Below are 14,584 nucleotides of genomic sequence, written 5' to 3'. Positions count from 1 at the left end.
CCCTTCCCCTCCAGCAACCTTGTTTGTTTTCATAAGGATCTCTTATGGTTTGTCTCCCTCTTTGATTGCATCTTATTTTAGATTTCCTTCCCTTCCCTTATGCTCCTCTGTTTTGTTTCTTAAATTCCAATTTTGAGTGAGATTACATGATGGTTGTCTATCTCTGATTGACTTACTTCACTGAGCATAATACCCTCTAGTTCCATCCATGTTGTTGCACATGGCAAGATGTCATCCGTTCTGATGGCTGAGTAACATTCCATTGTATTTTCACACCACATCTTCTTTGTCCATTCATCTCTCAGTAGACGTCTGGGCTCTTTCCCTGATTTGAATATGGTAGACATTGCTGCTATAAACTTTGGGGTGCACGTGCCCCTTTGGATCACGACATTTGTATCTTCCAAGGCAAACACACAGTAGTGGAATTGCTGGGTCATAGGATAACTCTATTTTCAACTTTTTGAGGAACCTCTGTACTATTTTCATGAGTGGCTGCCACCATTTCTGAGTCCCTCCTTTTGTAGCATGTCTTCCTTCTCTGGGCCTTTAGAGAGACAGCATGACATGAAAATTCACCAAGCAAAGCATGGATTGTCCCATATCTAACCTTAAGTGAACTGAACCCCAAGGAAGCAGGCATCATTGTTGGGATGAGAAGGCCCAGTCCCCAGCCCAGGGGGTTCTGCAGATGAGCCAGGAGGATCTGAAGACAAAGGGAGGTCACTCAACCCCCTAAAATCCCATAAGTTCAACTAGAGCAATTCTATCTGCATCTCTATTTACTATTATGGTGCCAGGTGAGAACTTGCCAAGGCAACTACTTGGAAGGAGCTGGGCATCTGGGCAGTCTGAGGCTAGAGTTGCAGCTAGGAATGGGGTATTCCATCACATCAAGCAAGGTGTCCTACACAGACTTAATGACTAAGGCACGGTTGCTAAAGCATTATCAGTAACTATGATTTAAACATCGCTCCAAACAGCTCTGATTGAAAAAGTCCCAAGTGTTAAAAAAACGGTCTTTCACTCGTGGCCTTCATAATTTGATTTGGTCGAATGACTGAACTGACTTTACTTTGATTCTCTGTCTACCGAAGTGGAGGTTGGATAGTTCCAAAGCCACAGGAAGGGATCAGAGACCATGAGATTTTGGTGTAAATGTCCAGTGAATGTGTCTGCATTCACATGTACAGCAGGTGTCTTCCTAGTGTTTCCTTCTCTGCTTCTGGTCCCCAGGCAGTCCCAGCCCCAACCCAAACGTAACCATCATTAGCACTTTGCGTCTGTCCCTCTGGACACTCTCCTAGGCAGTTACGAGCATATTTATGTATTTGCAGAAACACAAACATGAGTGGGCAAACTGTCAGCATGTCTGGGAAAGTAATCTGTGTTGTCTCTGTGGTCATGAGTGGATGGTGGTGCTAGGCGTGTGACAGGTGGAGGCCAATTTAATTTGACACACTGATACTCAGCCATAATTTATAAACGAATGCCATATTTTGCAAAATCCCTGGGCAGGCAGACATGACTTTGATCTTCTTCTGTGAGAAAGGAGAAAATCCCTCTGCCCTGGCCGCCCCGCTTCTCCCGGATTCTCTTCACTCTTCAAAAGAGGCAGAGATTTAAAAGGTAGATAATTCAGTGAGCTTAGAATTGTGTTTGTTCTCCACCCACACTCGGACCCCTCTGTCCCTGCTAGGATCACTCCACTCTGTGGCTCTGGCCTGGCCACTTGCAGGTCTGTGTTCATGGATGCCAGGTCTCAGCCTTAGCGGGGCTGAGGGACCCAGTCCACGTTGTCCTTCTTGACTGGCTGCCGTTAGCCACTTCTCAGGTCTTCAAAGGGTCTTTCCTGTCAAGAAAATGAATGAGACACATGGGAGCGATTACTCAGTTGATTAGTCATTTAAACTTATTCTGAACATTGATTAAGTCCATCATCCACCAATGTTAGTCACTTGCCTTGTGATAGCAAAACATTTATTGCACGTATAAAAAATTCAACTAAGAATCGGGATATGTTGAAATTACTTAGAGATATTCCACGTGTGTGTGTATGTGTATATATATATATGCATATATATGTGTGTGTGTGTATATATATATATATATATATATATATATATATATAATTTTGACTTTAAATTTGCTTAATCATTTGTGAAGCATTTCAGGAAATTTCCTTTTAAAACACACATTATAAATAGAATGAAGGACAGGGCACCTGGGTGGCTCAGTGGGTTAAGCTGCTGCCTTCGGCTCAGGTCATGATCTCAGGGTCCTGGGATCGAGTCCCGCATCGGGCTCTCTGCTCAGCAGGGAGCCTGCTTCCCTTCCTCTCTCTGCTTGCCTTTCTGCCTACTTGTGATCTCTGTCTGTCAAATAAATAAATAAATAAATCTTTAAAAAAAAAAGTCTTAAAAAATAAATGGAATGAAGGAGACTCACTGATTTATAAAACTCCTCTGGAAAGTAATGCATTGCACAGGTAGATTGTTTTAAGTAAACAGAGGATATAACTACTGAGTAATTTAATACATCGACACGGTTATTTGGTAATAACAGATCACTTAAGATGAAGCCAGTGCACTTCCAAGGCTTAAACATCATGGGGCAGAAGAGGAGATAGTGTGAGACCAGTTATCGTGGTTTTGGAATGAATCTTGTTGCTAGACCAGGCAGGGTTCAGATACGCATGGTGATAACCTCTTAAAATCTTTCGCTCCAAGCTTCAGGGTCTTCATGCTGCCTGACTGACACAGGGGAACACTCCCCTGGAGAAACCGTCCTGGAGAGCAAGGCAGAACGAGTATCACTGGGGAGAGCGTCCCATCACTAAGGACAGGGAGGGATCCATCCCACTGCAGCCCTGTCTGAGACCCTTGTCCTTTGCAGCTCTGTTCGAGCAGTCCTGTGACGCCCACAGGCACAGAGGGGACTCCTCAGGGTTCTACTATATCGATTCAGATGGAAGTGGCCCGCTGGGACCTGCTCTTGTGTACTGCAACGTGACAGGTACGCTAATGATACGCTTTACTGTGCCCGTTAAGCTTGTGTGATTGGTTGCTGTGTGCAAAACCATGAGGTTTAGCTCCATGGAATAACGTGTGTGTTCCTGTGCAACTATGTATAAGCAATATTTCATTTTCCCTAGAAATCCATTTACATATGGCAGATGGATACAGGTGTGTTGTAGGCAAGTTCTGCAAAGGATCAGTGCATGTATCGTGGTGAATGCTGCCCATGAACTGATGCTATTTCGAATGCCTCCGTGTGTGTGTGTGTGTTGTGGCCACATCTTCCCTTCTGTGCTCACGTCACATTTTGCCAGCAGAAACAACCCTCCTTTACAAACTTCCTGTGCTACTTTAGTGGTATGGACCTGGCGGGGACTTCGACAACCTTAGGGTTTGACCCTGCGTAGTCTGAGACACTGGTCAGAAAAGAGTCAGCTGTAAATGGTTCTCAGGTAACCCCGACCTGGTTACAACTTGCTTTCTCTGCTCTTGCTACATGTCACCCCGATAGGGTTGCAATTTCTAGATGGAAGGAGCCATTTATGGGGAATTGACAATGGTGGTTTGTGACAAGCTGGAAGTTCTGCTATGGTTTCTACACCTACTCTCACTGCATACATAAAATCTGAGCATTTTGGTAATGGTGAATCTAGTGTTGATCTGAATTGGATCAATTATATCTTCCAGCCCCAAAACTACCCTCAACTTTGCATTGGATGGATGTATGACTGTTGGGGGCTTTGGGGAAAGCATCTTATCATAGAAACTGACCAAAACATTGCAGCAGGATATGAGGTAAATATACTGACTTACTTTAAGGCATGTGAAGGCATGTGAAGTGTTAAGTATGTAAGGATCTTTCTAGATATCCTGGGCTCCAGTGGTTGTAACAGGCTTCTACTTACTCAATTTCTGCTTGGTTTTCATGGCTCGAGTGAATGCCAAGAACAGAGAAAGCTAAATAAAGAGGCTGGCACCCCAGTAATACATTCTACTTTTATAATCACATGCCTAATTATCACAGAAGTCTAGGACCTATTACAGATTTTCATATATTTTGTTCTATAAGGAAAGTTCCTTATACAATGAAAAATTTTGAGATCAGGAGAAAAATGAAAATGATTCCAGCTGGCACATTGCAAAGATGAGCAAGTTTTCAATGACTGAAGCTGTTTTCTAGATGATTAACTGCTGGCAGGGTGGCAAGGCTGAGGTCATATTTATTAAAAAAAATTTTTTGCTGCCAAAAGGCATAACAGACAGCTAATTGCCTGATTGTCTGCAGTGTATGGTTATAATAAAAGAAAAATAGTTCAATCATGCAAGTGGACACATGGTCCAGGCTTCACCCAGAAGCTTTCGTTGTGTGTATTTATAAAGTGCCTTTGGAATGTACCGCTGGCTCATAGACACTTGTTTTAATACGAATTTCATAACATCCCTGATGTGTTTTGATGGTCTGTCATTGCTCCTGCCTTTTCAGAGTGAGCCCACTAGTAGAGTGAAGAGTAGTTATGGCCAAAGTGTGAAGAGAAAGCAAGAACAGATCTCAGGTTTTGATTCTGGGTAACACAAGAAACTATCCGATGACATATAAGCCAGGGTTTTTTTGTTTTGTTTTGTTTTGTTTTTTAAATTTTTATCCTTGAGGCAAGAAGGAGCCTCTAAAAGGTACAATCTCTTGATCAATTTATGTAAGAAGAAAGCCTCACCGACTGTCTCCTGAGGATGCGAATCACTTTGCTCCCAGGCGTGATTCAGAGAAACGTTGAAGTAATGCCCCACCTTGAAGAGCTGAAAAAACAGTGCCTCCCAACACGGAGCTCCTGCGTCCTCAGTAGCCGCTGTGTGCTGGGCACGGAGGTAACCACGGCAGGGAGCGGAGGAGAACACTCCCCGCCCCCGGTGCGCTGTGCGCAGGTCCGTGCGCAGAGCCAGAGCCCTGAGAGCTGCTGCTGGAGCAGGTGGTTGGTGCGTGGCGGCAGGCGCTGAGACGCTGAATACGGTGGGGGCGGGGCGCACGGGCCATGGGGCTCTATTTTAAATAGAGGCATCCAGAGAAGCACTCAGTTGGAAAGTCAGGTTTGCTTCCCGAAAACCCCAGCAAGCCTTCAAGCAGAGGCAGTGCACTCCCGGGATCCTGATCTGTTGGACAGACGTGGGGGGAGGAACCCGAGGGGTACCTCGAGTCTCGCCGCTGGAAAGTGACAGGTCCAGGACTCCCACTGGTAGAGTAGTTGGGGGTTTTGACCACCAGGTTGTGCCCGGCAGGGGCAAGGAGACCCGTTAGTGGGGATGGGGTGGAGCAGGTGGGAATGGAGGAGGGGAGGGATTCGGGGCCGAATACATGGACCTAATGTGGCTGGAGGAAGACAGGCATCTGGAACGTTTACCATGTTTGCATCTGAGCCCTGGAAGGAGGGTGCAGTTATTAGCAGCAGGGAAGCAGCAGGTCTGCAGAGGAGAGCAGGATTCCCGCAGTGACTTCATGAGGTTGCATTGCCAGCTGTGCAACTAGTTTGTGGGGACCTATTGGTCATAAAAACAAGTGCAATGTGTCATCTGAAAGCCCACTGGGTAGTTAGAATCTCCTCAGCAATACAAACTTTTAAAAAACTTTTGGAGAGTGACTTTACACATTAATTGAAAAGACCAGCAGGATCCCCTTTGCTTTGGGGTGGCTGGTGGACACTGTCCAGTATCCCACAGCAACAAGGGGCATCTCTGGGTCTCTACACCCTTGTCCACTGTCCACGGAAGGGCAGCTTTGCTCTCAGCAGGATCGAGTTCTGCAGCAGTGTCCCACGAAAAGCTGTGTTTTTATGAAGCTCCCTGAGATTTTCTGATGTACATACAGATTCAGAAGCCATGGCCACGGGGCTTGGACCTTTGGTTTCATTGGCACCCCCGCCTTGTGTCCACCAAAATTAAAATGGAAAGAGGGCAAAGGGCATCACAGAAAGGAGAAATAGAGCTAATGCAGCTGTAAAATTCTGGTGCCACTCTTCATTTCTTGGTCCAGGCCACGGTTCTGTTGCTCCATTTGTAAAATTGGCCGTGTGGAATTTAATGACACCACATCCACAAAGGCAGCAGAATCACTCACATGCCTTAAGATAATATTGAAGGCATGGATTCTGTAAATTAAACATCTTCCAAACTCTCTAACTTAATCTTGGAAAGTCTTAGAGCTTTAAAGCGTGCATGTGCATGTCTGTGTGTGTAGGAATTTATGAACATTAGGGGTAATGATTTAATGATTGATATTGCTATATATTTTTATTATCAGATAACACTTAACCATGTACACCTTCATATTACTTTGCAAATGACCAAGCAAAGTACAGATCATTGTATCACAAGAACTTTTGGTTAATTAAGTTTTTAGAAAAGTTTCCAGCTGCCTTTCATAAGAGAAAACCCCTAAGGCTTGTATATTCTTATTCTATGTGATGAATAAGTGGCATAAAGTTCCATGAGGAACTTTATGGGTTGAGCTGGAGCATGGAACAGACACGCGTGCGCACACATACACACATGCATGCACATACATACACACACATGCACTCACATACGCACACACACACACATACATCCTGTTTTGTTAGAAATACTGTGGAGAGGATTTCCAAATAATGTTAAGTGCCAAGAGTTTTTATGAAACTCAAAGCCATAAGGAAAGCACTGTGCTAAAGACAGAGAAATGCAGAGGCCAACTCAAAGACGACAAATAATTCCAGAAGCTACACTGTGAAGTTTTTAATCAAAAGTTTAAAACAATCCAAGGTGATCCAGGAAGGAACCAGTTATAGTCCCATGAGGTCCCCCAACAGACCTCATTGTGACGGTGGAAGAACTAAGATCCTGGCCTTCTTCTCCCAGGAGGGAAATATTTCCACTGCAAGGTCACCTTCTCCATGAAGCTACCATGCCCGTGGACAATTAAGTATTCTTTAATTATTATAAACAATACTCACGCTTGGAGAAACATGCAAAAAACAAAATTCTAAAGCAATGGTTACAAGTATATACTTGGTCACAGCCTTCCAAACTCTGGTGCCAGAATATACTCTGAATATACTCTGTATAAATTTTAGTATCTTTAGTATAAAACCAACCCAAACAAAACAAAACAAAAAACTATTTTGAAGGGACTGTTTATGCAATTTGTTAACAGATCGATCCCCTTCCTATGCAGAAGAGACAGAATCTAACTTCGTTGATGGCGGGATGAGAAACGTGAGCTCGATGGCTCTGCCCTCAGGGACAGTGGGGCCATCTTTCCCCTCTGGAAGCCCCCTGCAGTTGTCCTCTGATGTGTTCCTAGTCATCCTCCAAACACTGGTTCCCAGACACGGCACCGTGGGAGCACCTGTCTCAGGGATGGCGTGAAGGCAGAGCGATGACTCTGCATCCGATTCATGAGTTGACAGGGGCCCGAGGAAAATGCCGAGGATGTGGTCTGCTGCACACCTGCCCGCTGCCCTGCTCGGATCCTGATTCATCTACTCAGCGTGTTAGTGACCCACCACTTACCATGGACTCTGCCACGCTTGTGCTAACTGAGCCACCATGTTTCTTAAACAGCCTCCTTCTTCCCATGACAGAAATTTCGAGTGGCCTCCAGAACGGAGGACAGCCAGTCAGCTGCTTTACATACTCTCCCATTAATCTCAAAAGGAAATTCTCTACGGAACGGGCACCTGTCAAGGCATCCTGCTGTGCTTTGTATGTTTGTGGATTTGTACGGATTTTCTGTTTCTTTTGCCTCTGTCTTCCTGCAACAGCTTCTGTCTCAGCCCCGTCAAACACCTCCCTTTCCAGTCAGATGTTCAATTCAGGTGTTTGGTCACTCCTGCTCACACCTGACCGCTGTGCTGAGGGCTTCCAGGCGTCACACCGAGTTTGAGTAAGAAGAGGGATGAACATCTCTTGTTGACCTTCAGACTAGGGAGGGGGACAAATGTAATTCATCTCACTAAACATATTATGACTATTATAGGTTTGCATTTGCTATTTTAAATATAGGCATACCTCATTTTATTGCATTTTGCTTTACTGAACTTGGATTCAGGTCAAAGGGATTTGCTTTTTTTTTTTTTGAAACAAATTGTAGGTTTGTGGCAGCCCCGGGTGAAACAAGTCTACCAGCCCCATCTTCCAACAGCACCTGATCACTTGGCATCTCTGTGGCCCATTTTGGTAATGCTCACAGTATTTCTAACTTTTTTGTTGCCATCATATTTGTTATGACGGCCTGTGATCAGTGATTTTTACTATTGGTGTTGTTTTCAGGCTCCATGAACTATATGCATCCAAGACCGTGAACTGCATTGGTTAATGGCTCTACTGACTGGCCATTTCCTCACATAGGTCCTTCTTTGTCCTTGGGATCCCTATTCCCAAGACACAGCAGTACTGAATTTAAGCCAATTAATAGCCCTACAGCAGTCTTTACGTGTTCAGCTGGAAGGAGGAGCTGCTGGCCTCCCACTGTCCCCCGAAGGCTAGACGTGACTAAAGCTTGGGGAGGGAGGCATGTTGAAAGCTGAGGCCTCTGATGCCAGTTAGCCGAGTTGTGAATCGAAGGAAAAGCTCCTGAAGGAAATTAAAAGTGCCACCTCAGTGAACACACGAACGATAGGAAAGTGAAACAGCTTTATTGCTGCTACAGAGAACGTTAGTGGAGAAGAGGTCCAGCCAGCCACGACATTCTCCTCAGCCAGAGCGGAAGGCCCTGACTCCCTCCGGTTCCGTGCAGGCAGAGAGAGGAGCTGCAGGAGCGAAGCCAGACACGAGCAGAGATCCAGGCTTGAGGTTTCAGGAAGGAGGTTGCGTCCGGGGCACGAAAGCACAAGGTGAAGCAGCATGCACTGCCGTGGGAGCTGCAGCAAGTGACCAGGAGATCTAGATGATCCGGAAGATCGAGATCGTTCCCGACGGCAGCTGCACTGACCAGCAGATTTTCAGGGTGGACGTGAGAGCCTCCCACGGGAAGAAGGTGCCATCGAGGACTTTCCCGGCTAGACAAGAGAAGTCAGTGCTGCCTTCACAGCTTCCACGGATGGGCTGATCATCTGGTCGGAGCCAGCGCGATGGGTGACTTTAACGTGTAGCGGGTGCTGATTTATCACATCTCCAGTCCTAAGGCCCTTAGGAATTACGGCAAGTCTCCTCTGCCTGTGCTCTGTGAATGGAGCAGCAGAACCTAGAGGACAGGACACCTGTTCACAGCATGGTGTACTGCATGTTTTCAGCCCATTGTTGAGACCCGCCTAAGGAAAAAAAGAGAAAAGATTCCTTTCACATTATCGTCACTTACCGACTGTGCACCCAATCACCCCGGAGTTCTGATGGAGTCGGACAGTGAGATTTACGTTGTTCTCATGTCTGCTAACCACATCCGTTCTGCAGCCCGTGGATCAAGGAGTCATTTCAGCCGGCAGGTCGTCGTCATTAAGAAATGACTTTTCCTAAGGCTGTAGCTGCCCTGGATAGTGACTCCTCAGATGGACCTGGGCAAGGTCAATTGAAAATCTTCTGGAAGGATTCACCGTCCTAGATGCGCGGGAGAGCATTCATGATTCATGGGGAGCGATCATCATGTCACCATGACTAGGAATTTGGAAGAAGTAGATTCCAGTCTTTATGGAGGACTTGGAGGGGCTCAGGACTTCAGAGGAAGAGGTCACTGCCGGAGTGGTGGAGGTAGCAAGAGAGCCAGAATCAGAAGTGGAGCCAGAGGATGGGACGGACCCGCTGCCGACTCCGGATACAGCGTGAATGAATGAAGAGCTGCTGCTGACCAATGAGCAGAGAAAGTGGTTTCTGGAGGTGGGATCTACTCCTGGTGAAGGTGGTTGAAAGAACCAAGTGTTTAAATATTGCATCAGCTTAGTTGACAGTTTGGGGGTAAAATGTGACCAGAAGGCATCCCACACTATAGAGAAGTCACTCAGGAGAGGAGGAGTCAGTCGTGCTGCAGACATCACCATTGTCTTGTTTTCAGAAGGGGCCACGGCTGCCCTGACCTTCAGCACTGCCACACTGATCAGTCAGTGGCACCAACAGCAAGGCAAGGCTCTCCAGCCGCAAAGATGGTGGCTCGCTGAGAGCGCCGATGATGGCTGGCATTCATTCAGCAAGAGGCACTCTTGATTGGGGTATGTAGGTTTGTTAGACATCATGTCATCGCACACTTCATACTGACTCCAGGAGGGCAGAGAGGGGACCCATACATGCAGTGGAAACCAAAACGTTCTTCTGACTCACATTCTTCTGGTATATGCGTTACTCAGGTGCTCGGGACCAAAGCCCGCGCATCTCTGGGGTATGCCTCTAGATAGGGACACTTGCTGGGAGTTTGTAAAAAATAAAACAAAACAAAACAAAATAAAAAGGCTCTGCATGTGGGTTGGAGAGTCTCCTTCATGAACACATGCACAGCCACTGGGGAATATATTTTTCTCTGCTTGGGGAGAGTTGTGATTTCGTTGTTCTCTGCTTTGAAACCTGAGACGGACAGTAAGCATGGCATCATCATGTCATGTGTGACAAGTTTTGCTCGAAAGTTCCATCACTTCCAGAAGATTCTATAATGTTGAAACATTAGAATTTGTAAGGAAAAAAAGAGGGGAGGGGGGAGAATGTGTTCTTTGATGATATTCACACACCATGACCCTGAATCTCTTTTCTATGGGCTTTTGCGGTAGGAATCCTTCCTGCTCCCATGGAGGGGATATATTCTGGCTGATCTCCTGCAGCTTCTAAGGGGAGTTCCCGAAGTAGACACACCCAGTGTGCGTAGGAACACACAACTTCCACAGCAGGTCCTGTCCCTGCTCCCAAGGGAGTGGAAAGATGTGTGTTTGGGGAAAGTTCGTCTTCCTGCTCTCATCAGCACGGCCCTGCCTGTGGATGGACAGGAAGATGGCTTCAACAAGCAGTGAGAACCCAGCCCTCAGATGGTGGCTCAGCCAGCATCGTGCCTGGTTAATGGCCTTTGAAGACGGGCAAAAACATGGTTTTCAGTCTTTTGATGTCACCTGGTTCAGTCTCCCCATTTACCAAATTTGGCATCAAAGGCTTAGAGAATTTTTTGATGATTTCAAGAGCACCGATTAGGGCCCATATTCTCCCATTGACTGTGACACAGTGCTCCGTCCATGTCTAATTTTGTAAGTGTCGACACAAGGTTCTCTCCAAGGAAATTGCTCTGCTCTCTTGCTGCGTGGTGGGCTGAAACACAGGGGGAGACACTAATGACTTTCCATGATACTGACACGTGGGAGGTGTCAGGGGCGGGGCCCTGCATTCCTCCACGTTAAACAGCAGGTGTCCACACTAATGATGAGTGGACACATAAGGCTACACTTAGTATGATCTGTTAAGTGACAAAATGACCCTCTGAAACCCCAGGAGAAGAAGGCTGTGAAGTAGCTACACTTCTTGGGGTGTCTAGTTGTGTCTTAGAGCATTGTCTTGCATGAAAAATATTAAAGTGAATCATGCAAAGTTCAAGGCCTCCGAACTTGTGACAAGAGCGGCAGTCCTTGTAAGGGCCCTAATGCAAATATTGATCCGTAGGGACCCAAAGGGGTGGGGCTGAGACAGGATGGCCTCTGGGCCTCTCCCAGGACCCAGGGGCTGCCTGCTGCAAGGAGCCATCCCTCTCCTTGGTGAAATACAAGCATCCAATCCTCCTGGGCTCTGGCACATGGACAACATGGCAAGGCCAGTGCCTCCTAGGTCTAGGGCAGGGGCAGATCAGAGCCACCGGTTGTCTTCTCTGGTCCCCACTGGACGTTTGCAGAAGCTGCTTGGCCCTCCCAGCCCTGTGTGCACATAGATGCCCATCAGAATCCGTGATCTGGTTCTATTTTCCCCAGGAGTGTTTTCCTTTGAAATCCAGGATAAGACCCAGGTACATGAGGCACTCTGGAAAGGTCTTGGGTCTCAGTGCTCTTTGAGAACTTGAGCACCTCAGAAGGTCTAGTGACCACACGGCGTGGTGATGTGGCACAGTTTCCTGAAGTTGGGTGACTGGGTGTTCCCAGGCTTCCCTTCCATTTTCTGGGCAGCAGGAGGATTGGGCTATGAGACAGATGGGAGCCACCTGCTGTGGTGTTTCCCTCTAGATCGTGACACTGCAGAGTCCTGAGAAGGGTTGGGGCTGTCCTGCCCAGAGCACAGTGTTCATGCCATCTTGGTGACTCCAGGGATGTCTGCTAGTCTTCCCATCCCTCTGACGTCCTGTGTCACTGTGAGTGCCTGTCCTCCACTGGTGCTTCTTCTGCATGTGGAAGGCAATGGGTCCCACCACCTCACATATTGCCTTCCTCCTTGTCTTGAACTCGAGCACCCACTTCCCATCAGAAGAGATGCAGGCAGCTGGCTTTGTTTTCGAAGAGGTGGTGTTTGGACCCAACTTGGACTTTATTTCAGCCATCTGTCAGAAAGGGGATTCTTGCCTTCCCTTTCCTGGAGATCAATGTCCATCTCATGAAGGACAGACTGACCACCTAGACAGGCATCGGGGTTTTTAAAATCAAGTCTTTTTTCTTCTTTTTCCTTGGGGAGATGAAAATGAGCATAGCAGACCCACCTTGGGTTCACATTTCCCCGACCGTGAAAAATACACATCCATTTGACCACCTGCTTTCCCTTCAAAGATGCCTTGTATAGTTCAGAGATACAATCCACAGTGTACGAAGTGTTGCAGGTTGCCAAGTGGATATAATTTGGCAAAATAAAAAGAGAAATGAGGGGTGTCATATGATATGGTGAGTCAGTGTTATTTTTTTATATCCTGCTTATCACACCAAAGCGTCACATTAATGTAGGTTGGTTTGCCCAAGCGAACGGTGGGCCAGGAGCCCCGGTTAGCCTCCCTGCTCGTGTGCAGATGAGAGGCTCCGCTGAGCTGGAGAACGTGATATGTTGGGGCCTCATACAACAGTCTGAAAGTCCTGCTTGAAATTTTCCCCACTACAGTTAATTTCCTCTGATCTCATTTGTGCTCCGTACTACGGTGCGTAACAACCAAGTGTCTTTCCACCACGCTGGTCCCTTCGGTTCCTTGGTCTGTCTCCTCATCCTCGAGAGCTTCTGTCACATTGCCTCTCCAGGGTGCCTTCCCAGCTACAGCTGGAAATCTATGAAAATCCCATGTTGTGCCGCATCAAGGAAACATAACAAGCCCTTGATGGGGCCTTACAAGTGATATTTCTAGAAAGGACAAGCATTGACATTTCTCTCTTATTCAAAAGGAAGCTTTGAGATTCTGTTCACACTTTCCCTTCTCTCCACTCAAGAAAGTTCTCTGATTACATTGTAGCATGCAAGACCCTGAGTCCATCACAGGGCCACCAGCCTGCGTGAGCCCCTCAGGCACAGCATTTCTCTTTGTGCCATAAGCCATGGACATAAATGACCCTTCAGCATTAGAACCCCTGAATCCCCAAGCCCAGCTCCTGGCTTCTCCATCGGTGCTCTCACCCCCTTTCGTCTGGCGGAAGAAACCCTGACCATGAATGTGAGTAGGTAATTGCAAAAAACAATTTTCCAGGAAAATGTTGACGTGTAAAATGTCTGGTGAAAACATGATTAGAGGGGGGGGGGGAACTTGTGGAATCCAAGTTGCTATGGGAACACTCAGAGCCCCTTAAATGAGTAGAGAGAGGGGGTGATCTATGAAGCCTTTTCTCCCTGACTGACTGACTGACTGACTGTGTTAGTCATGCTGACTCACAGTCTGTTCCTGTTCCTGCTGGATTTTGCATATTTGATGGTGTTTTTCATAGGCTTTGAGCTATGGCCCCTGGGTGTTCTCTGCTCGGGATCTCTGACTGTATTCGATGGGTCCGTGAGCACCAGTGGGGCTGTTAGGTTTTTCCTGGGGCAGGATGGGGAGAGCTGGGCAGGGAGGGCTCTTAGGGTTCCTGGTAACACTGATTTGACTTTTTGACCTAGTTTAGGTCTTAGCCATTAAAAGTAATAAGAACAAACCCCACGTGACTGTTTCCAGCCCCTATAATTTGGAAATATGTCGACCGATCATGTCTGTACCAGACGCGTGTTCCAGAGGAAGTTTTATGTGATTTGATGTTATAAATGACGTTGGGTTAGGACAACATGAAGCCAGCCTTTTGGCCCCTGAACCATGGCCCTTTTACACTGTGGGAGGAGCTAGGTTTGGGGGGAAGGTAGAAGAAAGGGAGATCTTTCTCTTCTGTTTTAAACACCATGGAGTGCTCATCCATTGTTTTAAAATCTCTTTTAAAAATATGGGTAATCAATGGAACCGAAACAGGTCAGAATTTGCCAGCAGACATTAGTGTGTCGTGTTCCTGACAGGAATGGTTGTATTGGCGACTCCAGAGGGCCCTCGTTTGGGGCTGGGCGCTCAATGAGATGCTGACACACGATCAGTCAATTTTTGTCAAAAATACTGATTTCCTATCATTTTGCATGATCATGTGAGCTGCTTATTCCCCTCTTGTGTCTCTTATGCATTTCCTTGATTACCAGAGGAAAAAATGCTCAGTCCAATGAAGAGTAATGTGTAT

At 46.7% G+C, this 14,584-nt stretch overlaps 1 protein-coding gene across 5 annotated transcripts in view; it reads left to right on the top strand.

Moving 5' to 3' along the window:
• Nucleotides 1-14,584, top strand: part of LOC309847267 (contactin-associated protein-like 3) — a 160,569-nt gene that overhangs the window by 103,543 nt on the left and 42,442 nt on the right. For all 5 annotated transcript variants that reach the window (XM_082697203.1, XM_082697202.1, XM_082697201.1 and 2 more), the window contains one exon: nt 2,896-3,015. In XM_082697203.1, the coding sequence (XP_082553329.1) occupies nt 2,896-3,015 (120 nt within the window). The remainder of the gene's footprint in view (nt 1-2,895; nt 3,016-14,584) is intronic.

This window comes from Mustela nivalis, assembly GCF_964662115.1.
Source record: "Mustela nivalis genome assembly, chromosome: 13".
NCBI lineage: Eukaryota > Metazoa > Chordata > Mammalia > Carnivora > Mustelidae > Mustela > Mustela nivalis.
Note: the sequence above shows the minus strand (reverse complement) of the source record. Positions and strands in the feature narration are given on the sequence as shown.